General features: G+C 52.6%; 1 protein-coding gene across 1 annotated transcript; it reads right to left on the bottom strand.

The window, feature by feature from the left end:
• Positions 1–1,690: 1,690 nt before the first annotated feature.
• Positions 1,691–26,043, bottom strand: LOC135288616 (A-kinase anchor protein 8-like). Its single transcript, XM_064401986.1, is given in 14 exon segments — positions 1,691–2,695; positions 4,252–4,347; positions 6,261–6,391; positions 7,519–7,624; positions 9,610–9,751; positions 10,648–10,753; positions 15,751–15,786; positions 16,479–16,529; positions 17,894–18,008; positions 20,885–21,064; positions 21,067–21,442; positions 22,285–22,606; positions 23,625–23,657; positions 25,869–26,043. Coding segments are annotated over 14 exon segments (2,526 nt in total). The 5' UTR covers positions 26,029–26,043; the 3' UTR covers positions 1,691–2,023.
• Positions 26,044–26,341: the final 298 nt, after the last annotated feature.

The raw sequence follows: 26,341 nt of genomic DNA, 5'->3' as shown, positions 1-26,341 counted from the left end.
ATTCCATTTTTCCCCAGAAATTCCCAGAAAACCCCCAGGAAATTCAGTTTTTTTCCCAGTAATTCCCAAAAAATCCAAAGAAATTCAATTTTCCCCCCAGAAATTCCCAGAAAACCCCAGGAAATTCCATTTTTTTCCCAGGAATTCCCAAAAAAAACCCCAGGAAATTCCATTTTCCCCCCAGAAATTGCCAGGAAATTCCATTTTTTTCCCAGGAATTCCCAAAAATCTTCCACAAAATTCCATTTTCCCCTCAGAAATTCCCAGAAAACCCCAGGAAATTCATTTTTTTCCCCAGGAACTCCCAGAAAAAATCCAAAGAAATTCCATTTTTTCCCTAGGAATTCCCAAAAACCCCCAGGAAATTCAGGTTTTTTCCCAGGAATTCCCAAAAAATCCAAAGAAATTCCATTTTCCCCCCCAGAAATTCCCAGAAAACCCCAGGAAATTCCATTTTCCCCCCAGAAATTGCCAGGAAATTCCATTTTTTTCCCAGGAATTCCCAAAAATCTTCCACAAAATTCCATTTTTCCCTCAGAGATTCCCAGAAAACCCCAAGAAATTCAGTTTTTTTCCAGGAACTCCCAGAAAAAATCCAAAGAAATTCCATTTTTCCCCAGAAATTCCCAGAAAACCCCAGGAAATCCCATTTTTTCCCCAGTAATTCCCAAAAAAAACCCCCAGGAAATTCCATTTTCCCCCCAGAAATTGCCAGGAAATTCCATTTTTTCCCAGGAATTCCCAAAAATCTTCCAGAAAATTCCATTTTCCCCTCAGAAATTCCCAGAAAACCCCAGGAAATTCCATTTTTTTCCCAGGAATTCCCAAAAATCTTCCACAAAATTCCATTTTCCCCTCAGAAATTCCCAGAAAACCCCAGGAAATTCCATTTTTTTTCCCAGGAATTCCCAAAAATCTTCCACAAAATTCCATTTTCCCCCCAGAAATTCCCAGAAAACCCCAGGAAATTCATTTTTTTCCCCAGGAATTCCCAAAGAAATCCAAAGAAATTCCATTTTCCCCCCAGGAATTCCCAGAAAACCCCAGGAAATCCCATTTTTTCCCCAGTAATTCCCAAAAAAAAACCCCAGGAAATTCCATTTTCCCCCCAGAAATTGCCAGGAAATTCCATTTTTTCCCAGGAATTCCCAAAAATCTTCCACAAAATTCCATTTTCCCCTCAGGAATTCCCAGAAAACCCCAGGAAATTCAGTTTTTTCCCAGGAACTCCCAGAAAAAATCCAAAGAAATTCCATTTTTCCCCAGAAATTCCCAGAAAACCCCCAGGAAATTCAGTTTTTTTCCCAGTAATTCCCAAAAAATCCAAAGAAATTCAATTTTCCCCCCAGAAATTCCCAGAAAACCCCAGGAAATTCCATTTTTTTCCCAGGAATTCCCAAAAAAAACCCCAGGAAATTCCATTTTCCCCCCAGAAATTGCCAGGAAATTCCATTTTTTTCCCAGGAATTCCCAAAAATCTTCCACAAAATTCCATTTTCCCCTCAGAAATTCCCAGAAAACCCCAGGAAATTCATTTTTTTCCCCAGGAACTCCCAGAAAAAATCCAAAGAAATTCCATTTTTTCCCTAGGAATTCCCCAAAAACCCCCAGGAAATTCAGGTTTTTTCCCAGGAATTCCCCAAAAAATCCAAAGAAATTCAATTTTCCCCCCAGAAATTCCCAGAAAACCCCAGGAAATTCCATTTTCCCCCCAGAAATTGCCAGGAAATTCCATTTTTTTCCCAGGAATTCCCAAAAATCTTCCACAAAATTCCATTTTCCCCTCAGAAATTCCCAGAAAACCCCAGGAAATTCAGTTTTTTCCCCAGGAATTCCCAAAGAAATCCAAAGAAATTCCATTTTTTCCCTAGGAATTCCCAAAAACCCCCAGGAAATTCATTTTTTTCCCAGGAATTCCCAAAAAATCCAAGGAAATTCCGTTTTTCCCAGTTTTTCCCAGGAATTCCAGGCGGGCCGGGCTGATCCAGGGCTGCCTCCGGGTCCCTCTCCCTGGGGCAGGAATTCACTCCTGGAACCTTCCGGAACCTTCCTCTGCCTCCGGGGACCCCTCGGGATTCAGGGAATTCGGGGAATTCGGGGAATTTGGGGAATTTGGGGAATTTTCCACCCCTGTGTCTGTCCCTGGTCCCTTTTCCTGCTTTTTGGCCGCTGCAATTTCCTCGGGATTTTCCTTTTCCTCGGGATTTTCCTCCAAATTTTTGGGATTTTCCTCCGAATCCTCCGGATTTTTGGGACTTTCTTCAGAATCCTCAGGATTTTGGGGATTTTCCTCGAGATTCTCCGCGGGATTTTCAGGATTTTCCGTGGAATTTTCAGGATTTTCTGTGGGATTTTGCAGATTTTCTGTGGGGTTTTGCAGATTTTCCTCGGGATTTTGGGGATTTTCTGTGGAATTTCCAGGATTTTCCGCAGGATTTTCAGGATTTTCTGTGGGGTTTTCCAGATTTTCCTCGGGGTTTTGGGGTTTTTCCGTGGGATTTTCTGGATTTTGGGGATTTTCTGTGGGATTTTCAGGATTTTCTGTGGGATTTTCAGGATTTTCTGTGGGATTTTCAGGGTTTTCTTCAGGATTTTGGGGGTTTTCCTCGGGATTTTGGGGGTTTTCCTCGGCTGCTCCTTCCCCTTCCTCGTGCTCCTCCTTCTCCTCGGCATCATCCGTGAAGGGATTTTCTCCCTGGAAAGAAAATTCCCAAAAATCCCAAGGAATTCTCACCCCCCACTGCCCCGAATCCTGAAAAAATATGGGAATATTCCCAACCCCCCCCTCAAAACCTCCAAATATTCCCAAAAATCAAAAAAAATCCCCAAAAATCCCCCTCAAAACATCAAAAATTCCCCCCAAATTATCCCAAAGAAATCCTCAAAAATCCAAAATATTCCCAAAAAAGCCTCAAAACTTAAAAAAAACCCAAACCAAAACAAACCCCTGAAAATTAAAAAAAAAAACAAAAACAAACAAAACCAAACCCCTAATATTCCCCAAAAACCCCCAAAACTCCTGAATATTCCAAAAAAACCCAAAAGCCCTGAAAATTCCCAGTAAACCCCCCAAAACCCTCTGAAAATTCCAAAAAGAACACCGAAAACTCCCAAAAAAAAAAGCCCCAAAAATTCCCCAAAAAGCCCTGAAAATTCCCAAAAAACCCCAAACCCCAGGAAAATTCAAAAAAACCCCCAAAACCTCTTCAAAAATCCAAAATATTCCCCAAAAAAACCCTGAAAAATCCCCAAAAATCTCCCTCAAAGCCCTGAAAATTCCACCCAAAACCCCAAAAAAATTCCCAATGAAGCCCCAAAAATTCAAAAAAAACACCCAAAAACTCCCGAAAATCCCAAAAAACCCCAAAACCCCCTGAAAATTAAAAAAAAAACCTTAAAACCCCAAAAAACTCCCAAAACCTCTTCAAAAATCCAAACAATTCTCAAAAAAAACCCTGAAAAATCCCCAAAAATCTCCCTTAAATCCCCCAAAAATTCCCAAAAAACTCCCAAAAATTAAAAAAAAAAAACCAAAAATTCCCTAAAATTCCCCAAAAATTCCCAAAAAAAACCCCAAAAAATCCCCAAAAAAACCCCAAAAATTCCCAAAAAAACCCCAAAAATTCCTAAAAAAACCCCCAAAAATTCCCTAAAATTCCCAAAAAAACCCCCAAAAAATCCCCAAAAATCCCCCCAAAATTCCCTAAATTTCCTCAAAAATTCCCAAAAAAACCCCGAAAAATTTCCCAAAAAACCCCCAAAATTCCCTAAAATTCCCCAAAAATTCCCAAAAAAACCTCCCCAAAAATTCCCAAAAAACCCCCAAAAAACCCCAAAAATCCCCCCAAAAATTCCCTAAATTTCCTCAAAAATTCCCCAAAAAACCCCCAAAATTCCCCAAAAAACCCCCAAAAATTCCCAAAAAACCCCCCAAAAATTCCCAAAAAAACCCCCAAAATTCCCAAAAAAACCCCAAAATTCCCAAAAAAAACCCCCAAAATTCCCCAAAAAACCCCCAGAATTCCCCAAAAAAACCCCAAAAATTCCCAAAAAAACCCCAAAAATTCCCAAAAAACCCCCAAAATTCCCCAAAAAAACCCCCAAAATTCCCCAAAAAAACCCCCAAAAATTCCCCAAAAACCCCCCAAAATTCCCAAAAAAACGCTCAAAATTTCCCAAACCCCCCCCAAAATTCCCTAGAATCCCCCAAAGCCCCGGAGCCCCGGAGCCGCGGGCACGGGGCGTTCCCACCTGCAGGAAGCGCTGCAGCTTGCTGCTGATCAGTTTGTTGTTGAGGATGCTCCGCGCCACCGCCAGCGACGCGCGCTTCGACTGCTCCAGCATCGCCTGCCAATTCCGCAATTCCAGGGGTTCCCAGGGAATTCCGGGAATTCCAGGGGCGTTTGAAGGGAATTCCGGGAATTTCAGGGGATTTTAAGGGGATTTCAGGGTTTTTTTCAGGGAATTTCAGGGGGTTCCAGGAGGTTTATCAGGGAATTCCAGGGGATTTTTCAGGGAATTCCGGGGAATTCCAGGGAATTTCAGAGGGATCCAGGGGGTTTTCAGGGAATTCCGGGAATTTCAGGGGGTTCCAGGGGTTTTAAGGGGATTTCAGGTTTTTTTTCAGGGAATTTCAGGGGATTCCAGGAAGTTTATCAGGGAATTCCAGGGGTTTTTTCAGGGGATTCCAGGGAATTCCAGGGGATTTCAGGGAATTTCGGGGGATCCAGGGGGTTTTCAGGGAATTCCGGGAATTTCAGGGGGTTCCAGAGGACTTTAAGGGGATTTCTGGGGTTTTTTCAGGGAATTTCAGGGGGTTCCAGGAGGTTTATCAGGGAATTCCAGGGGTTTTTTCAGGGGATTCCAGGGAATTCCAGGGGATTTCAGGGAATTTCAGAGGGATCCAGGGGGTTTTCAGGGAATTCCAGGGAATTCCAGGGGTTTCCAAGGAATTCCGGGAATTTCAGGGGGTTTTCAGGGAATTTCAGGAGGTTTTTCAGAGAATTCCAGGGTTTTTTTCAGGGAATTCCAGGAATTTCAGGGGGTTTTCTGGGAATTTCAGGGGTTTGTAAGGAATTCCGGGAATTCCAGGGCGTTTTTCAGGGGATTCCAGGTGATTTTCCAGGGGATTTCAGGAGATTTTTCAGGGGATTTCATACAAAAGAGACAAAATAGAATTCCGGGGGTTTTGCCAGGAATTCCAGGGGATTCCAGGGGATTTTCTTAGGGGATTTCAGGGAATTCCAGGGGGATTTTCAGGAAATTCCAGGGTTTTTTTCAGGGAATTCTGGGCATTTCAGGGAATTCCAGGGGATTTTCCAGGGAATTCCGGGATTTTGGATGGAACCCTCAGGACTCCCAGGACTGAGATGGATCCCCGTGCAAATCCCCAGGATTTGGGCAGATCCCCTCAGGAATTCCAGGATTTTGGGCAGATCCCCTCAGGACTCCCAGGATTTGGGCAGATCCCCTCAGGACTCAATCCCAGGATTTGGGCAGATCCCCTCAGGACTCCCAGGATTTGGGCAGATCCCCTCAGGACTCCCAGGATTTGGGCTGGATCCCCTCAGGACTCCGGGATTTTGGCTGGATCCCCTCAGGACTCCCAGGATTTGGGCAGATCCCCTCAGGACTCCCAGGATTTTGGGCAGATCCCCTCAGGACTCCCAGGATTTGGGCGGATCCCCTCAGGACTCCCAGGATTTGGGCAGATCCCCTCAGGACTCCCAGGATTTTGGGCAGATCCCCTCAGGACTCCCAGGATTTGGGCAGATCCCCTCAGGAATTCCAGGATTTTGGGCAGATCCCCTCAGGACTCCCAGGATTTGGGCAGATCCCCTCAGGACTCAATCCCAGGATTTGGGCAGATCCCCTCAGGACTCCCAGGATTTGGGCAGATCCCCTCAGGACTCCCAGGATTTGGGCTGGATCCCCTCAGGACTCCGGGATTTTGCTGGATCCCCTCAGGACTCCCAGGATTTGGGCAGATCCCCTCAGGACTCCCAGGATTTGGGCAGATCCCCTCAGGACTCCCAGGATTTGGGCAGATCCCCTCAGGACTCCCAGGATTTTGTTGGCTCCCTGTGTAAATCCCAGGATTTGGGCAGATCCCCTCAGGACTCCCAGGATTTGGGCAGATCCCCTCAGGACTCCCAGGATTTGGGCAGATCCCCTCAGGACTCCCAGGATTTTGTTGGCTCCCTGTGTAAATCCCAGGATTTGGGCGGATCCCCTCAGGACTCCGGGATGTTGGGGCTCACCCGGCGGTTGTGGTTGTGCTCCGGGGACCGGAGGTGTTTCTGGATGGAGCCGAAGTGCATCGGGATCAGGAGGTCGCAGGCCGAGCAGTGAGCGGCCTCCACCTTGCGCACAAAGTGCTCCAGGCCCAGCTCTGGGGGGGAAAAACAGGGAATGGGAAAAACAGGGAATGGGAATGAGATTGGGATTGGGATCCCCAGGGCTCCAGGCCCAGCTCTGGGGGGGGGAGAAAAAACGGGGATTGGGATTGGGATTGGGAATCCTTCTGACATCCCCAGGGCTCCAGGCCCAGCTCTGGGGGGGAAAACAGGGAATGGGATGGATTGGGATTGGGATTGGGATTGGGATTGGGATCCCCAGGGCTCCAGGCCCAGCTCTGGGGGGGAAAACAGGGAATGGGAAAAACAGGGATTGGGAATGATATTGGGATTGGGATTGGGATCCCCAGGGCTCCAGGCCCAGCTCTGGGGGGGGGGAGAAAAAAACAGGGAATGGGAAAAACAGGGAATGGGGAAAAACAGGGAATGGGATTGGGATTGGGATTGGGAATCCTGGGATCCCCAGGGCTCCAGGCCCAGCTCTGGGGGGGAGAAAACAGGGATTGGGATCGGGATCAGGGAAGCACCCAGGCATCCCCAGGGAATGACTCCCCATCGCCAGCATTCCCAGGGGATGAATTCCCACCCCCAGCATTCCCAAGGAAGGGATTCCCAGCATTCCCAGAGAATCCCATTCCCAGCATTCCCAGGGAATCCCACCCCCAGCATTCCCAGGGAATTCCCAGCATTTCCAGGGGATGAATTCCCAGCATTCCCAGGAATCCCATCCCCAGCATTCCCAGGAATTCCCAGCCCAGCATTCCCAGGGAAGGGTTCCCAGCATTCCCAGGGGATGAATCCCCAGCCCCAGCATTCCCAGGAATCCCAGCCCAGCATTCCTGGGAATCCCATCCCAGCATTCCCAGCCCAGCATTCCCAGGGATCCCATTCCCAGCATTCCCAGGGATCCCATTCCCAGCACTCCCAGGGATCCCAGCGCAGCATTCCCAGGGGATGAATTCCCACCCCCAGCATTCCCAGGGAAGGGATTCCCACCATTCCCAGGGATCCTATCCCCACCATTCCCAGGGATCCCATCCCCACCATTCCCAGGGATCCCATTCCCAGCATTCCTGGGAATCCCATTCCCAGCATGCCCAGGGATCCCAGCGCAGCATTCCCAGGAATTCCCATCCCCAGCATTCCCAGCATTCCGGGGTACCCTGGGTCAGGTCCTGCTCCCTCTGGATCTGCTGGATGACGGCGTTGATGTCCCGGATCCCGCGGCGCCGCTCCTCCGTCTTCCGCGTCTTGTTGGCCACGTACTCCTGCACGGAATCCCATGGGATCATCCCAAAAATAATCCCAGCCCCTCCTGCAGGGAATTCCCTGGATCATCCCAAAAATCCCCACTCCCTCCTGCAGGGAATTCCCTGGGATCAGCATCCCAGAAATCCACAGGAATGGGCCTGGATAACCCCCAATTCCCAAATCCCTCCTGCAGGGGGATCATCCCAGAAATCCCCAAGCCCTCCTGCAGGGAATTCCATGGGATCAGCATCCCAAAAATCCCTGGGAACGGGCCTGGATAACCCCCAATTCCCAAATCCCTCCTGCAGGGAATTCCCTGGGATCAGCATCCCAGAAATCCACAGGAATGGGCCTGGATAACCCCCAATCCCTCCTGCAGGGAATTCCCTGGATCATCCCAGAAATCCCCAATCCCTCCTGCAGGGAATTCCCTGGGATCAGCATCCCAAAAATCCCTGGGAAGGGGGCCTGGATAACCCCCAATTCCCAAATCCCTCCTGCAGGGAATTCCCTGGGATCAGCATCCCAGAAATCCCTGGGAAGGGGCCTGGATAACCCCCAATCCCTCCTGCAGGGAATTCCCTGGGATCATCCCAAAAATCCCCAGCCCCTCCTGCAGGGAATTCCCTGGGATCAGCATCCCAAAAATCCCAAAACCCTCCTACAGGGAATTCCCTGGGATCATCCCAGAAATCCCCAAACCCTCCTGCAGGGAATTCCCTGAGATTATCCCAAAAATCCCTGGGAATGGGCCTGGATAACACCCAGCCCCTCCTGCAGGGAATTCCCTGGGATCAGCATCCCAAAAATCCCCAGCCCCTCCTGCAGGGAATTCTCCAGGATAACGAGATCCTCATCCCAAAAATTCCCCCAGGAAACAACCCCAGGTCCAGGAATGGGAAAGGGAAAAAGGGAAAAGGAGGGAAAAAGGAGAAGACAGAGAGGGGAAAAAAGGAGAGGGAAAAAAGGAGGGAAAGGAACCACAGGAAAAGCAGGAAAAAAAGGAAAAGGAGAAAAAAAAAACCAAGGAAAAGGAGAACAAGGAAAAGAGAGGGAAAATCAGGGAAAGGAGAGGAAGAAAAAGAAGGGAAAATAAAAGCAGGGAAAAGGAAAAGCAGGAAAAGCAGGGAAAGCAGGAAAAGCAGGGAGAGGAGGCTCAGGGCAGCTGGGTGCTGAACTGGAAATGGGAAAGGGGAGAGGGAAAGGAGGAAGAGGAGGAAGAAGAAGAAGAGGAGAGGAAGAGGAAGAGGAGGCTCAGGGTACCTGCAGAAACTCAGCTTGGTGCTGAACTGGAAATGGGAACAGGGAGAGGGAAAGCAGGGAAAGGAAAAGCAGGGAAAGGAGGGGAAGAGGAGAGGAAGAGGAGAGGAAGAAAAGGAAGAAGAGGAAGAAGAGGAAGAAGAAGAAGAAGAAGAGGAACAAGAGGAACAAGAGGAAGAGGAGGAAGAGGAGGAAGAGGAGGAAGGTGAGGGCACCTGCAGGAAGTGGGCCGTGTGCGGGGGCAGCCGGGGTGCTGAACTGGAAATGGGAGAGAGGGAAATCAGGGAAATCAGGAAAAGGAAAAGCAGGAAAAGGAGGCTGAGGAGAGGAAGAGGAGAGGAAGAGGAGGAAGAGGAGGAGGAGGAAGCTGAGGCACCTGCAGGAACTGGGCCGTGTGCGGGGGCAGCCGGGTGCTGAACTGGAAATGGGAGAGGGGAGAGGGAATGGAAGAAAAGCAGGAAGAGGAGGAAGAGGAGAGGCAGAGGAAGAGGAGGAAGAGGAGGAAGAGGAGAGGAAGAAGAAGAGGAGGAAGAGGAGGAAGAGGAGGAGGAGGAGGAAGGTGAGGGCACCTGCAGGAAGTGGGCCGTGTGCGGGGGCAGCCGCGTGCCCACGAACTGGAAATGGGAAAGGGGAGAGGGAAAGGAAAAGCAGGAAGAGGAGGAGGAGGAAGAGGAAGAAGAAGAGGAGGAAGAGGAGGAAGAGGAGGAGGAAGAGGAGGAGGAGGAAGGTGAGGCTGAGGCACCTGCAGGAAGTGGGCTGTGTGCGGGGGCAGCCGCGTGCCCACGAACTGGAAGTGCTCCCGGTGGAATTTGCTCTCCAGGTGCTGCCGGATCTCGTCCTCAAAGAACGTCCGGAACTTGCAGAGAGAGCACACGAACTGGATCCTGGGGAAAAATGGGGGGAAAATGGGGAAAAATGGAGAGAAAAATGGGAGAGAAAAATGGGGAAAAAATGGGAAAATGGGGGAAAAAGGGGGAAAATGGGGAAAAAATGGGAAAATGGGAGAGAAAAATGGGGAAAATGGGGAAAAATGGGGGAAAAATGAGGGAAAATGGGGAAAAAATGAGGGAAAATGGGGAAAAAATGGGGGAAATGGGGATAAATGGGAGAGAAAAATGGGGGAAAAATGGCAAAATGGGAGGGGAAAATGGGGGGAAATGGGGAAAAATGGGCGAAAAATGGGGAAAAATGGGGGGAAATGGGGGAAAAATGGGAAAATGGGAGGGAAAAATGGGAAAAAATGGGGGAAAATGGGAGAAAATGGGGAAAAATTGGGGAAATGGGGAAAAAGGGAGAAAAATGGCGGGAAAATGGGAAAATGGGAGGGGAAAATGGGGGAAAAATGGGGGGAAATGGGGGAAAAAAAGGGGAAAAAAGGGGGAAAAATGGGGGAAAATGGGGGAAATGGGGAAAAATGGGGGAAATGAGGAAAAAATGGGGAAAATGGGGAAAAATGGGGAGAAATGGGGGAAAATGGGGGAAATGGGGGGAAAATGGGGGAAAATGGGGAAATGGGAGAGAAAAATGGGAATGGGGAACAGGGGAAATGGGAACGGGGAGAGAAAAATGGGAATGGGGGAAAAAAAGGAATGGGAATGGGAAAATGGGAGAGAAAAATGGGAATGGGGAGAGAAAAATGGGAATGGGAAACGGGGAGAGAAAAATGGGAATGGAGGGGGAAAATGGGAAAAATGGGAGAGAAAAATGGGAAAATGATTCCCCAAAAAGGGGGAACCCCCTAAAAGGGGGCAATTCCCCCGAGGCAGGAGCCCGCGGGTACCTCTCGACCATGCGGTCGCGGTGCCGCTTCTTCTGGCGCTCCTGGGCTTTCCTGGCGGCCGGCAGCTTCTGCCGCAGCTGGGACAGCGGGCAGGGCTCCTCGGCTGCTGGGAACCGGAGTGCCGGGAATGCCGGGAATGCCGGGTGTCCCGGGGAATCAGCCCCAAATCCCAGGGAATCAGCCCCAAATCCCGGGGAATCAGCCCCAAATCCCGGGGAATCAGCCCCCAAATCCTGGGGAATCAGCCCCAAATCCCGGGGAATCAGCCCAGAATCCCGGGGAATCAGCACCAAATCCCAGGGAATCAGCCCCAAATCCCGGGGAATCAGCCCCAAATCCCGGGAATCAGCCCCAAATCCGGGGAATCAGCCCAGAATCCCGGGGAATCAGCACCAAATCCCAGGGAATCAGCCCCAAATCCCGGGGAATCCAGCCCCAAATCCCGGGGAATCAGCCCCAAATCCCAGGGAATCAGCCCCAAATCCCAGGGAATCAGCCCCAAATCCCGGGAATCAGCCCCAAATCCCAGGGAATCAGCCCCAAATCCCGGGAATCAGCCCAAATCCCAGGGAATCAGCCCCAAATCCCGGGGAATGCAGCCCCAAATCCCAGGGAATCAGCCCCAAATCCCAGGGAATCAGCCCAAATCCTGGGGAATCAGCCCCAAATCCCGGGAATCAGCCCCAAATCCCGGGGAATCAGCCCCAAATCCCGGGGAATCAGCCCCAAATCCCAGGGAATCAGCCCCAAATCCCGGGGAATCAGCCCAAATCCCAGGGAATCAGCCCAGAATCCCGGGGAATCAGCCAGAATCCCGGGGAATCAGCACCAAATCCCAGGGAATCAGCCCCAAATCCCGGGGAATCAGCCCCAAATCCTGGGGAATCAGCCCCAAATCCGGGGAATCAGCCCCAAATCGCAGGGAATCAGCCCCAAATCCCAGGGAATCAGCCCCAAATCCAGGGGAATCAGCCCCAAATCCCAGGGAATCAGCCCCAAATCCCGGGGAATCAGCCCCAAATCCAGGGGAATCAGCCCCAAATCCCGGGGAATCAGCCCCAAATCCCGGGGAATCAGCCCCAAATCCCAGGGAATCAGCCACAAATCCCGGGGAATCAGCCCCAAATCCCAGGGAATCAGCCCCAAATCCCGGCAATCAGCCCCAAATCCCAGGGAATGCAGCCCCAAATCCCAGGGAATCAGCCCCAAATCCCAGGGAATCAGCCCAAATCCCGGGGAATCAGCCCCAAATCCCAGGGAATCCAGCCCAAATCCCGGGGAATCAGCCCCAAATCCCGGGGAATGCAGCCCCAAATCCCAGGGAATCAGCCCCAAATCCCGGGGAATCAGCCCCAAATCCCAGGGAATCCAGCCCCAAATCCCGGGGAATCAGCCCCAAATCCCAGGGAATCAGCCCCAAATCCCGGGGAATCAGCCCAGAATCCCAGGGAATCAGCCCCAAATCCCAGGGAATCAGCCCCAAATCCCGGGGAATCAGCCCCAAATCCCGGGGAATGCAGCCCCAAATCCCGGGGAATCAGCCCCAAATCCCGGGGAATCAGCCCCAGAATCCAGGGAATCAGCCCCAAATCCGGGGAATCAGCCCCAAATCCAGGGGAATCAGCCCCAAATCCCGGGGAATCAGCCCCCAAATCCCGGGGAATCAGCCCCAAATCGCAGGGAATCAGCCCCAAATCCCAGGGAATCCAGCCCCAAATCCCAGGGAATCAGCCCCCAAATCCCTGGGAATCAGCCCCAAATCCCAGGGAATCAGCCCCAAATCCCGGGGAATCCAGCCCCAAATCCCTGGGAATCCAGCCCCAAATCCCGGGGAATCAGCCCCAAATGCCCTGGGAATCAGCCCCAAATCCCGGGGAATCAGCCCCAAATCCCGGGGAATCAGCCCCAAATCTCGGGGAATCAGCCCCAAATCCTGGGGAATCAGCCCAGAATCCCGGGGAATCCAGCCCCAAATCCCAGGGAATCAGCCCCAAATCCACGGGGAATCAGCCCCAAATCCCGGGGAATCATCTCAAATCCCAGGGAATCCAGCCCCAAATCCCGGGGAATCAGCCCCAAATCCCAGGGAATCAGCCCCAAATCCCGGGGAATCCAGCACCAAAATCCCGGGGAATCCAGCTCTAAATCCCAGGGAATCAGCCCCAAATGCAAGGAAATTCAACCCAGAATCCCAGGAAATCAGCCCAAAATGCAAGGAAATTCAGCCCAGAATTCCAGGGAAACCAGCCCAGAATCCGAGGAAATCAGCCCAAAATCCCAGGGAATCAGCCCCAAATTCCCAGGGAATCCAGCCCCAAATCCCCGGGAATCAGCCCCAAATCCCAGGGAATCAGCCCCAAATCCCAGGGAATCCAGCCCCAAATCCCGGGGAATCAGCCCCAAATCCCGGGGAATCAGCCCCCAAATCCTGGGGAATCAGCCCAGAATCCCAGGGAATCCAGCCCCAAATCCAGGAGAATCAGCCCCAAATCCAGGGAATCAGCCCCAAATCCCGGGGATGCAGCCCCAAATCCCGGGGAATCAGCACCCAAATCCCAGGGAATCAGCCCCAAATCCCAGGGAATCCAGCCCCCAAATCCCAGGGAATCAGCCCCAAATCCCTGGGAATCAGCCCCAAATCCCAGGGAATCAGCCCCAAATCCCGGGGAATCCAGCCCCAAATCCCGGGAATCCAGCCCCAAATCCCGGGGAATCAGCCCCAAATCCCTGGGAATCAGCCCCAAATCCCGGGAAATCAGCCCCAAATCCCGGGAATCAGCCCCAAATCTCGGGAATCAGCCCCAAATCCCGGGGAATCAGCCCAGAATCCCGGGGAATCCAGCCCCAAATCCCAGGGAATCAGCCCCAAATCCCGGGGAATCAGCCCCAAATCCCGGGGAATCATCTCCAAATCCCAGGGAATCCAGCCCCAAATCCCAGGAATCCAGCCCCAAATCCCAGGGAATCAGCCCCAAATCCCAGGGAATCAGCCCCAAATCCCGGGGAATCCAGCACCAAATCCCGGGGAATCCAGCTCTAAATCCCAGGGAATCAGCCCCAAATGCAAGGAAATTCAACCCAGAATCCCAGGAAATCAGCCCAAAATGCAAGGAAATTCAGCCCAGAATTCCAGGGAAACCAGCCCAGAATCCGAGGAAATCAGCCCAAAATCCCAGGAATCAGCCCCAAATCCCAGGGAATCCAGCCCCAAATCCCGGGGAATCAGCCCCAAATCCCAGGGAATCAGCCCCAAATCCCAGGGAATCCAGCCCCAAATCCCGGGGAATCAGCCCCAAATCCCGGGAATCAGCCCAAATCCTGGGGAATCAGCCCAGAATCCCAGGGAATCCAGCCCCAAATCCCGGGAATCAGCCCCAAATCCCGGGGAATCCAGCCCCAAATCCCGGGGAATGGCAGCCCAGAATCCCGGGGAATCAGCCCCAAATCCCGGGGAATCAGCCCCAAATCCAGGAATCAGCCCCAAAACCCAGGGAATCAGCCCAGAATTCCAGGGAATCCAGCCCCAAATCCCGGGGAATCAGCCCCAAATCCCAGGGAATCAGCCCCAAATCCCGGGGAATCAGCCCCAAATCCCGGGGAATCAGCCCCAAATCCCTGGGAATCAGCCCCAAATCCCGGGGAATCAGCCCCAAATCCCGGGGAATGCAGCCCCAAATCCCGGGGAATCAGCCCCAAATCCCTGGGAATCAGCCCCAAATCCCGGGGAATCAGCCCCAAATCCCTGGGAATCAGCCCCAAATCCGGGAATCAGCCCCAAATCCCAGGGAATCCAGCCCCAATCCGGGGAATCAGCCCCAAATCCCAGGGAATCAGCCCCAAATCCAGGGAATCAGCCCCAAATCCCGGGGAAATCAGCCCCAAATCCCGGGGAATCCAGCCCCAAATCCGGGGAATCCAGCCCCCAAATCCCGGGGAATCAGCCCCAAATCCCGGGGAATCAGCCCCAAATCCCGGGGAATCAGCCCCAAATCCCAGGGAATCAGCCCCAAATCCAGGGAATCAGCCCCAAATCCCAGGGAATCAGCCCAGAATCCCGGGGAATCAGCCCCAAATCCCAGGGAATCAGCCCCAAATCCCAGGGAATCAGCCCAAATCCCAGGAATCAGCCCCAAATCCCGGGGAATCAGCCCCAAATCCTGGGGAATCAGCCCAGAATCCCGGGGAATCAGCCCCAAATCCCAGGGAATCAGCCCAGAATCCCAGGGAATCCAGCCCCAAATCCCAGGAAATTCAGCCCAATTCCAACGAAATCCAACCCAAAATCCATGGAAATCCAAAATCCAATAAAATCCAAAATCTCAGGAAATCCATTCCAAAATCCAAGGAAATCCAGCCCAAAATCCAGGAAATCCAGCACACAATTCCAGGAAATCTCCCAAGAAATCCAGCCCAGAATCCCAGGAAAACCAAAATCCAAGGAAATCCAGCCCAAATCCCAGGAAATTCAGCCAAAATCCCAGGGAATTCAGCCCAAAATCCCAGGGAATTCAGCCCAAATCCCAGGAAATCCAACCCAGGATCCCAGGGAATCCCCCAGGAAATCCAGCCCAGAATCTCAGGGAAACCCAAATCCCAGGGAATCAGCCCAAATTCCAACAAAACACAACCCAAAATCCAAGGAAATCCAAAGTCCCAGGAAATCCAGCCCAAATCCAAAGCAATCAGCCCCAAATCCCAAAAAATCCAACCCAAGGAAATCCAGCCCAAATTTCCAGGAAATCCAGCCCAAAATTCAAGGAAATCAGCCCAAAAATCCTCCTCTGATCCGAAATTCCTGAAATTCCCTGGATCTTCCTCCTCAAATTCCTGAAATTCCTGAATTTTTGTCCCCAAATTCCTGAAATTCTCTGGATTTTCCCCACCAAATTCCCAAAATTCCCTGGATTTTCCTCCCCAGATTCCCAAAATTCCGTGGATTTTCCTCCCCAAATCCCCTGAAATTTATATCCGTGAATTTTTGTCCCCAAATCCTGAAATTCCCTGGATTTTCTTCCCCAAATTCCCTGGATTTCCCCTTTTCCCTCCAGTCCTGGAAAAACCCCAGGAAATTCCTGGAATTTCCCCCTGGAATTCCCAACTCACCTTTCTCAGAATCTCTTCCCTCTTCATCCTCCCTTCCTGAAAAGCCAAAAATTCAGGAATTTTAAAGAAATCCCGGGAATTCTTCTCCCTCTGGAATTTCCCTTGGGTTTGGGAATCCCATAAATTTTGGGGAGATTTTCCCAAGGGAATCTCTCAGGGATGGGAATTCCCTTGGAATTTTGGGAATTCCCACATTTCCTGGGGAAAATTCCACTCCAGCCCTTCCCCTGACCAAAATCCTCCTGGAATTCCCCCAAAATCCCAGAATTTCCCTCCCTTAAATCCCAAAATCCCAGAATTTTCCTCCCAGATCCCAAAATCCCAGAATTTCCCTCCCTTAAATCTCAAAATCCCAGAATTTCCCTCCCTTAAATCCCAAAATTCCAGGATTTTCTTCCCAAGATCCCAAAATCCCAGAATTTCCCTCCCTTAATTCCAGAATTTCCCCTCCCTTAAATCCCCAAAATCCCAGGAATTTCCCTCCCCAGATCCCAAAATCCCAGAAATTCCCTCCCTTAAATCCCAAAATCCCAGAATTCTCTTCCCCAAATCCCAAAATCCAGAATTTTCCTCCCAAAATTCCAGAATTTCCCTCCCAGATCCCAAAATCCCAGAATTTCTCTTCCAAATCCCAAAATTCCAGAATTTTCCCTTTCCCCCACCCAAATTCCTTTGGAAATTCCCCCAAATTCTTTGGGAATTCCCCAAATTCCAGCATTTCTCCTCACTCACCCCTCTGGATTCCTCCTTTTCTCCGGATTCTCCCTCCGTGCCTTCCTCTGGAAAATAAAAAAAAACCAAAAATTGGGAATTTGGGATAAATCCAGGATTGGTTAACTGGAATTTACGCCAAAAATTGGGAATTTGGGTATAAAAAATATGGGATTTTCTGAGCTGGAATTCCAAGATTCAGCCCCAAAATTTGAAAATTTGGGATAAATCCACTTTTTTAAACTGGAATTTACCCCCGAAGTTGGGAATCTGGGATAAACCCAGGATTTTTTTAGCTGCAATTCCGGATTCAGCCCCAAAAATTGAGAACTTTGGGATAAAAATCCAGGATTTTCAGAGCTGGAAATCCAAAATTCATCCCAAAAATTGGGGATTTAGGGTCAATTCCAGGGTTTTTTAACTGGAAATCTGGATTTTGCTCCTAAAATGTGGATTTAGGACCCAATCCCAGGATTTCGAGCTGGAATTTCAGGATTCCTGTCCATAAATCAGGAATTAGGTTCCAGTCCCGGGGGTTTCAGCTGGAATTCCAGGATTCCTGCCCCTAAATCGGGAATTTGGGGCCAATCCCAGGATTTTTAACTGGAAATCCTCCCCCTAAATCAGGAATTAAGTCCCAATCCCAAGATTTTTTTTAACTGGAAATCTGGGATTTTGCCCCCTGAAATGAGGATTCAGGTCCCAATCCCAGGATTTGAAGCTGGAACTCCAGGATTCCTGTCCCTAAATCAGAAATCGGTCCCAATCCCAGGATTTCGAGCTGGAATTCCAGGATTCCTGTCCCTAAATCAGGACTTGGGTCCCAATGCCAGGATTTGGAGCTGGAACTCCAGGATTCCTTGTCCATAAATCGGGAATTTGGGATAAATCCCAGGATTTTGAACTGGAAATCCTCCCCCAAACTGGGAATCAGGTCCCAACCCCGGGGTTTTCCAGCTGGAATTCCAGGATTTCTGCCCTCTAAATCAGGACTTGGGCCCCAATGCCAGGATTTGGGGCTGGAATTTTAGGATTCCTCCCCCACAGGTTGGGAATTTGGGATGAATCCCAGGATTTTGAACTGGAAAACCTCCCCCAAGCTGGGAATTAGACCCTAATCCCAGGGTTTTTCAGCTGGAATTCCAGGATTCCTGCCTCTAAATCAGGACTTGGGTCCCAATGCCAGGATTTGGAGCTGGAACTCCAGGATCCTGTCCTAAATCGGGAATTTGGGATAAATCCCAGGATTTTGAACTGGAAATCCTCCCCCAAACTGGAATCAGGTCCCAACCCCGGGGTTTTCCAGCTGGAATTCCAGGATTCCTGCCCTCTAAATCAGGACTTGGGGTCCCAAGGCCAGGATTTGGGGCTGGAACTTTAGGATTCCCTGCCCCGAAGTTGGGAATTTGGGATGAATCCCGGGATTGCTGACCGTTGTCGGAGCTGGAGTTGTCGGAGCCGTCGTGCGCGGGTTCCGCTCCTCGGCGCCGCCCGGCTGCGGCCGCCGCCGCCCCAGCGAGTCCCGTGCGGGGCCGCTTGCGCTGCGGCTGGGGGGAAAAACGGGGGGGGAGAAAACGGGGGGAGAAACGGGGAAAATGGGAAAAATGGGGTGAGAAATGGGGGAAATGGGAAATAGGGTGAGAAACGGGGTGAGAAACAGGGAAATGGGGTGAGAAACGGGGTGAGAAATGGGGTGAGAAATGGGGTGAGAAACGGGGGAAATGGGAAATGGGGGGGGGAAACGGGAAAAAATGGGGGGGAAATGGGGGGAAAAATGGGGGGGGAAACGGGGAAATGGGGGGGAAACGGGGGAAATGGGAAATGGGGGGGGAAAACGGGGGAAAATGGGAAAAATGGGGTGAGAAACGGGGTGAGAAACGGGGGAAATGGGGTGAGAAACGGGGGAAATGGGAAATGGGGTGAGAAACGGGGTGAGAAACGGGGGAAATGGGAAATGGGGTGAGAAACGGGGGAAATGGGGTGAGAAATGGGGTGAGAAATGGGGAAAATGGGGGTGAGAAATGGCGGAAATGGGGAAATGGGGTGAGAAACGGGGGAAATGGGAAAATGGGGGGAAATGGGGTGAGAAACGGGGGAAATGGGAAAATGGGGGGGGAAACGGGGTGAGAAACGGGGGAAATGGGAAAAATGGGGTGAGAAACGGGGGGGAAATGGGGTGAGAAACGGGGGAAATGGGAAAATGGCGGGGGGAAACGGGGGGAGAAACGGGGGAAATGGGAAATGGGGGGGAAATGGGGTGAGAAATGGGGGAAATGGGAAATGGGGTGAGAAACGGGGAAATGGGAAATGGGGGGGGGAAACGGGGGAAATGGGGTGAGAAACGGGGGGAAATGGGAAATGGGGGGGGGAAAACGGGGTGAGGAAATGGGGGGAAAATGGGGTGAGAAACGGGGGAAATGGGGAAATGGGGGGGGAACGGGAAAATGGGGTGAGAAACGGGGTGAGAAACGGGGGAAATGGGGTGAGAAACGGGGGAAATGGGGAAATGGGGTGAGAAACGGGGGAAATGGGGTGAGAAACGGGGTGAGAAATGGGGAAAATGGGGGTGAGAAATGGTGGAAATGGGGTGAGAAACGGGGAAATGGGAAAAAATGGGGGGGGAAACGGGGAAAATGGGAAAAATGGGGAGGAATCGGGGGTGAGAAATGGGGAAAATGGGAAAAATGGGGGGGGAACGGGGTGAGAAACGGGGGGAAATGGGAAAATGGGGGGGAATTGGGGTGAGAACGAGGAAAATGGGAAATGGGGGGGAAATGGGGTGAGAAACAGGGAAAATGGGAAAAACGGGGGTGAGAAACGGGAAAATGGGAAAAATGGGGGGGGAAAACGGGGGTGAGAAATGGGGGAAATGGGAAATGGGGTGAGAAACGGGGAAATGGGGAAATGGGGTGAGAAACGGGGAAAATGGGGTGAGAAATGGGGTGAGAAATGGGGAAATGCGGTGAGAAACGGGGGAAATGGGAAAATGGGGGGGAAATGGGGGTGAGAAACGGGGGAAATGGGAAATGGGGGTGAGAAACGGAGGAAATGGGAATGGGGGGGAAATGGGGGTGAGAAATGGGGGAAATGGGAAAAATGGGGGGGAATGGGGGGAAATGGGGGGAAAAACAGGGAAAATGGGAAAATGGGGGGGAATTGGGGGGAAATCAGGAGAAAAATTGGGGGAAAATCGGGGAAAATGGAAAAATGGGGGGCAAATGAGGGGGAAAAATGGGAGGAAATTGGGGTGAAAAACGGGGAAAATGGGAAAAATGGGGGGGAAACAGGGGGGAAATGGGGGAGAATTGGGGGAAAAACGAGGAAAATGGGGGGGAATTATGGGGAACATTATGGGGGAAAATGGGGGGAAATGGGAGGAAAAATTGGGGGAAAAATTAGGGGGAAATGGTGGGGAAAATTGGAGGAAAAATTGGAGGAAAAATTGAGGGAAAAATCATGGAAAAATCATGGAAAAACCATGGAAAACTCATTAAAAACCACAGAAAAGCCATGGAAAAATCATGAAAATATCATGGAAAACCATGGAGAAACCACGGAATTATCATGGAAAACCATGGAAAAATCACGGAAAAACCACGGAAAAATCATGGAAAACCATGGAATCATCACAGAAAACCATGGAATCATCATGGAAAGCCATGGAATCCCATGAAAAAATCATGGAAAACCATGAAAAATCACGTAAAAACCATGAAACCTCATGGAAAACCACAAAAAATCATTTAAAAAATCACAAAAACCCACGAAAACTCATGGAAAACCATGGGAAAGTTATGGGAAAACCACGAAACATCATGGAAAACCATGGAAAAATCATGGGAAACCACAGAATTCCATGAAAAAAATCATGGAAAACCCACGAAAAATCACATAAAAACCACGAAAACTCATGGAAAACCATGGGAAAATTAGGGAAAAACCACAGAAACCCATGGAAAACCACGGGAAAATCATGAAAAACCATGGAAAAATCATGGAAAACCACAGAATCCCATGAAAAAACCATGGAAAACCCATGAAAAATCACATGAAACCACAGAAAATCATTTAAAAAATCACGAAAAAAAACACAAAAACTCATGGAAAACCATGGGAAAATCACGGAAAAACCACAGAAACCCATGGAAAACCATGGGAAAAATTACGGAAAAACCACAGAAACTCATGGAAAACCACGGGAAAATCATGGAAAACCATGGGAAAACCCATGAAAAATCACATGAAACCACAGAAAATCATTTAAAAAATCACGGAAAAACCACGGAAACTCATGAAAACCACGGTAAATCATGGAAAAAACACCGAAACTCATGGAAAACCACGGGAAAATCACGGAAAAACCACAAAAACTCATGGAAAACACGGAAACCCCACGGCAATTCCGCAAACCGGCCCGACTCACCCTGAAGTCGGCGTCCCAGGCCTTCCAGCCCCTCCTCATCCTCTTGAGGCCGCGGAAGGCGCCGGGGAAGCCGCGGCAGGCGCCGGCCTCGGGCAGGATGTTGTGGGCGAAGAGCGACGGGAGGCGCCGGGGGGGGCCCCGCGGCTCGGCCCAGCCCCCGCGGGCCGGGAACCCCGGCGGGGGCCGCTCCCGGCCCCCCCAGCCCCCCCGGGCGCCGAAGCCCTCCCGGAATTTGCCCGGGAAGTGCTGCTCCCGCCCCGGCGCCCGCCCGTAGAAGTCGCTGGCGTCGGGCTCGGCTTCGTTGGGGAAATCGCCGGGATAATCGTTGGGATAGTCGGGGTAATCGTGGGGTAATCGTTGGGGTAATCAGGGTAATCATTAGGGTAGTCATTGGGGTAATCATTAGGGTAATCATTGGGGTAATCGTTGGGGTAATCGTTGGGGTAATCGTTGGGATAATCGTTGGGATAATCGCCGGGGTAGTCGAAGGCTGCCCGGTACAGATCCCGGTGCTCGTTCACATGCGCGCGTCGCTCGTAGGGTTCGTACGGGTCAAACCTGAGGGGGGATTTGGGAATTTTGGGGGTTCAGCTGGGAGGGGTGGGAGGAGGATTTTTGGGGATTCCCAAAGAAATGGTTTCAAGAGGTGGGATTTCAAAAAAAAAAAAAGGGTCTGAGGGATTGGGATCGCTTTTATTCCCAAAATAATAGGTCCAGAAGTGGACGACCTCCTTCTCCAGCCCCTTTCCACCTTCCACCATTTCCCATCCCCTTTCCCCATTTCCCATCCCCTTTTCCCCATTTCCCATCCCCTTTCCCATTTCCCATCCCCTTTTCCCCATTTCCCATCCCCTTTTCCCCATTTTCCCATCCCCTTTCCCCATTTCCCATTCCCTTTCCCCATTTCCCATCCCCTTTCCCCATTTCCCATCCCCTTTCCCCATTTCCCATCCCCTTTCCCCATTTCCTATCCCCTTTTTCCCATTTCCCATCCCATTTCCATCCCCTTTTCCCATTTCCCATCCCCTTCCTGATCCCCAGGATCCAATCCCAACCATCCTGGAACCCCAAATCCCAAATGCTGGATTTTTCGGGATAACCTCCCATTCCCATTCCCATTCCCATTCCCATTCCCATTCCCCAATCCTATTCCATTCCCATCCCCATTCCTAATCCCAATCCCATTCCCCAAATCCCCATCCCCATTTTCCCAATCCCCATTCCCATTCCCAATCCCAATCCCATTCCCACATTCCCACCTCTCGGGGGCAGCCCCGTAGTCCCGTCCCGGCAGCCCCTCAGCCTCGCCGTGGATCCCAATCCCACATTCCCATATTCCCATTCCCGATCCCACATTCCCAATCCCATTCCCATATTCCCATTCCCAATCCCATTCCCACCTCTCGGGGGCAGCCCCGTAGCCCCGTCCCGGCAGCCCCTCGGCCTCGCCGTGGATCCCGGCTCCCCCATTCCCAATCCCAATCCCAATCCCAATCCCACCTCTCGGGTGCAGCCCCGTAGCCGCGTCCCGGCAGCCCCTCGGCCTCGCCGTGGATCCCGGCTCCCGGCTCCTGCCGCTGCTTCCCGGGGCCGTCGCCGCCCTCGGGGCCCCGTCGGGCTCGGAGCTGCCGAGCTCCCAGGAATTGCCGGCGGCGCCGCCGAAGCCGAAGCCCCCGGAGCCCTCCTGGCCGTAGCCGTAGCCGTAGCCATAGCCCTCGTACCCTGGGAGCGGGGAATGCACCGGGATTCACCGGATTCACCGGGATTCAGGATTTACCAGGATTCACCAGGAATTCGGGATTCACCGGGATTCGGGAGAGCTCCAGGATTTACTGGGATTCACCAGGAATTCGGGATTCACCGGGATTCCAGAGAGCTCCAGGATTTACTGGAATTCACCGGGAATTCGGGATTCACCGGGATTCGGGAGAGCTCCAGGATTTACTGGGATTCACCAGGAATTCGGGATTCACCGGGAATTCCAGAGAGCTCCAGGATTTACTGGGATTCACCAGGAATTCGGGATTCACCGGGATTCGGGAGAGCTCCAGGATTTACTGGATTCACCAGGAATTTGGGATTCACCGGAATTCCAGAGAGCTCCAGGATTCACTGGAAATTCAGCATTTACCGGGATTCATTGAGAATTTGGGATTCACTGGGAATTCGGGAGAGCTCCAGGATTTACTGGGAATTACCGGGAATTTGGATTTACAGGATTCACCAGGAATTCAGGATTCACCGGGAATTTGGGAGAGCTCCAGGATTTACTGGAATTCACCGGGAATTCAAAATCCTTCCCATGGGATTTAGGATCATTCCCACAGAATTTGGGGTCGTTCCCGTGGAATTTGGGATCATTCCCACAAAATCTGGGATAATTCCTATGGAATTTGGGGTCGTTCCCATGGAATTTGGGGCATCCCTTACAGAATTTGGGATCATTCCCACAAAATTTGGGATCGTTTCACAGACATTGAGATCATTCCCCACGGAATTCGGGATCATTCCCATGGAATTTGGGTCATGCCCACAGAATTTCGGATCTTCCCGTGGAATTTTGGCTGAAGGGACCCCAAAAATCCCCCAATTTTGAACTCGGAGCCGTTTCCCCCGTTCCAAAAAAGGCCAATTTTTTGTTGGATCCAGCAGAATTTGGGACTAAAATTTGGGAAAGGAGAGGTGGGAGCTTCCCGAGGGATGTGGGGATGGATCCAGGGGAGGAAATTCCCACACTTGCCTCTGCTCGAGCCTGAATTCCAATCTCCGTACCCTAAAAAAACAGCAAAATCCCAGTTAGGCTCCCAAAATCCCCCAAATTCCCCCCAAATCCCCAAATTTCCATCCAAGCCTGGAAGGATTCCCAGCCCTGGGGATTTGGGGATTGTCAGGAAAGGGAAATTCCTGCTGGAGAAATCGGGGAAATTGGGGAAAAGTGGGGGAAAAAGGGGGGAAAAACAAGGGAAAAGTGGGAAAAATGGGAAAAAATTAGGGAAGAATGGAAAAAGATGTGAGAAAATGGAAAAGATGGGAAAGAAAGGGGGGAAAATGGGAAAAAATGGGGGAAAACAGGGAAAACAGGGAGAAAAATGGAGAAAGAATTGGGGAAAATGGGGGGAAATTGAGAAAAATGGGGTAAAGTGGAAAGAATGGAGAAAAAAATGGGAAAAAACAGAGGAAAAATGAGGAAAAAAGCGAGTTGGATTCCGCTCCTGCTGTTCCCTCATTCCCTAGTGGAATTTTGGCTCTAATTAGCGGTTCCTCATTAGCACAAAAGCCCAATTAAAGGGTTTGGGCGCTCCTTCCCTGCCTCAGGGTGGGAATTCTCCTGGAATATTGCGGGGAATCGCTGCCCCGCCCCTCCAGGTGTGTCCCAGGTGAGAGAACGGGACGGGAAATAATGGGATAAAAACAGGGGAAAAGGGGATAAAAACGAGAAAAATGGGATAAAACGAGGAAAAATTGGATAAAAGCGAGAAAAAAAGAGATTAAAGCGGCTCGGGAGGGACCAGGCTGGGAATAACCCGGGTTGGGGTGGAACCGGCAATTCCCGGGGCCGGAACAGGAGCAAATCCCCGTTTTTGGGAGCAAATTCCCGGGAATTTGGGAATTCCTGGAGCGGGAGTGGGACTGGAGAGGCGAACGGGGCTGAACTGGGACCAAACCCGATTTTGGGAGCAAATCCCGGTTTTTGGATGGAAACTCCCGGCAATTGGGGCTGTCCCCGGTGCGCTCGTGCCCCGCAGGTTCCCGGTGCCCCCGGCAGCTCCGGCCGAGCCCTCCCGGACACCCCCGGTCCCTCAGGGACATCCCCGGTGCCGGGGTCCCCACAACGTCCCGGAACCTCCCGGTCCCTCAGGGCTCCCCTCCACGTCCCGGTGTCCCCTCGGTCCTTCCCAGACACCGCCAGTCCCCTCACTCCCCCCTCCATGTCCCGGACAACCCCCGGTCCCTCACGGTCCACCCCGGTCCCGGTGGTCCCACCGATCCCTCACAGACACCCCCGTGTCCCTCACGGTCCCGGGGTCTCCCCGGTGCCCTCAGGAACAGCCCCGGTCCCTCACGGTCACTCCCAGTCCCGGTGTCCCACCGATCCCTCACAGACACCCCCGGTGTCCCTCACGGTTCCGGTGTCCCCCCCAGTCTCCCGGTGTCCCCCCGGTCTCTCAGGGACCTTCCCCGTTCCCTCTCCCTCCGCTCTCCCCTCACGGACCCCGCCGAGCCCCTCCGGGCTCCCGCCCCGCCCGCCTCGCCCTCACCGAGCCCGCTCCTCACCGAGCCCGCTCCTCACCGAGCCGCCGTCCCTCACGGACCCGCCGCCCCCTCATAGGACCCCGCCGCCCCTCACGGTTCCCGCTCCTCACCGACCCCGCCGCCCCTCACCGACCCCAGGAGCCCCTTACGGTTCCCGCTTCTCACAACCCCAGGGGCCCCTCACGGACCCCGCCGCCCCTCATAGACCCCGCCGCCCCTCACGGACCCCGCTCCTCACCGACCCCAGGAGCCCCTCACCGACCCCAGCAGCCCCTCACCGACCGCCGCCCCCTCATAGACCCCGCCGCCCCTCAGGGTTCCCGCTCCTCACCGACCCCCGCCGCCCTTCACAGACCCGCTGGCCCCTCACGGTTCCCGCCCCTCACCGACCCGCCGGCCTCTCACGGACCCCGCCGCCCCTCACAGACCCGCCGGCCCTCAGGGCTCCCGCCTCTCACGGACCCCGCCGGCCCTCAGGGCTCCCGCTCCTCACGGACCCCCATCGGCCCCTCACGGTTCCCGCCCCTCACAGACCCGCCGGCCTCTCAAGGACCCCCGCCGCCCCTCACAGACCCGCCGGCCCTCAAGCTCCCGCCCCTCACGGAGCCTGCCGCCCCTCAGGGCTCCCGCTCCTCACCGACCCCAGCGGGCCCCTCAGGGACCCCGCCGACCCCTCCCGGTCCCGGTGCCCGCGCTCCCCTCCCGTCCCGGTGCCGCCCCCTCCCCTCACCGTAGCTCATGATGGCGGCGCCTCCTCCCCTTTCCCGGCGGTAACGGCGCCGTGCCGGCCCCGCCCCCTCACGCTGATTGGACGCGCCGCTCCGCCTCCCCTGCGCTGATTGGTCCGCGCGGTTTGCGCCTCCCATTGGCAGCCGGCTTTTGTCGCTCATCGGGTTTCCCGCGACGCGATTGGTTAAAGTGAAAGTCTGCTCGATGAGGAGGCGTGGCTCCCGCCGCTCTGCCCTCCCATTGGTCAGCTAAGCCGGCTAAGGACCTATCATGTGACAGGCGCGCCTCTGGCCACGCCCCCTCGCCGCACCGCAGGCTGCTATTGGCTGCCTCCGCTGAGGCCACGCCCCCTGGCGCGCCCTCACGTGGCCTCTCGCGGCGGTGCGGTGTCACCGGGGGTCACGTGCGGCGCGTGTCACGTGTCAGCGGGGACGGCGCCGGGGTCACGCGAGGGAGACCCCGAACCCCAAAGGG

The sequence above is a fragment of the Passer domesticus genome, chromosome 34 (genome assembly GCF_036417665.1).
Source record: "Passer domesticus isolate bPasDom1 chromosome 34, bPasDom1.hap1, whole genome shotgun sequence".
NCBI lineage: Eukaryota > Metazoa > Chordata > Aves > Passeriformes > Passeridae > Passer > Passer domesticus.
The sequence above is the reverse complement of the archived record's forward strand: the minus strand, read 5'-3'. Positions and strand labels throughout refer to the sequence as shown.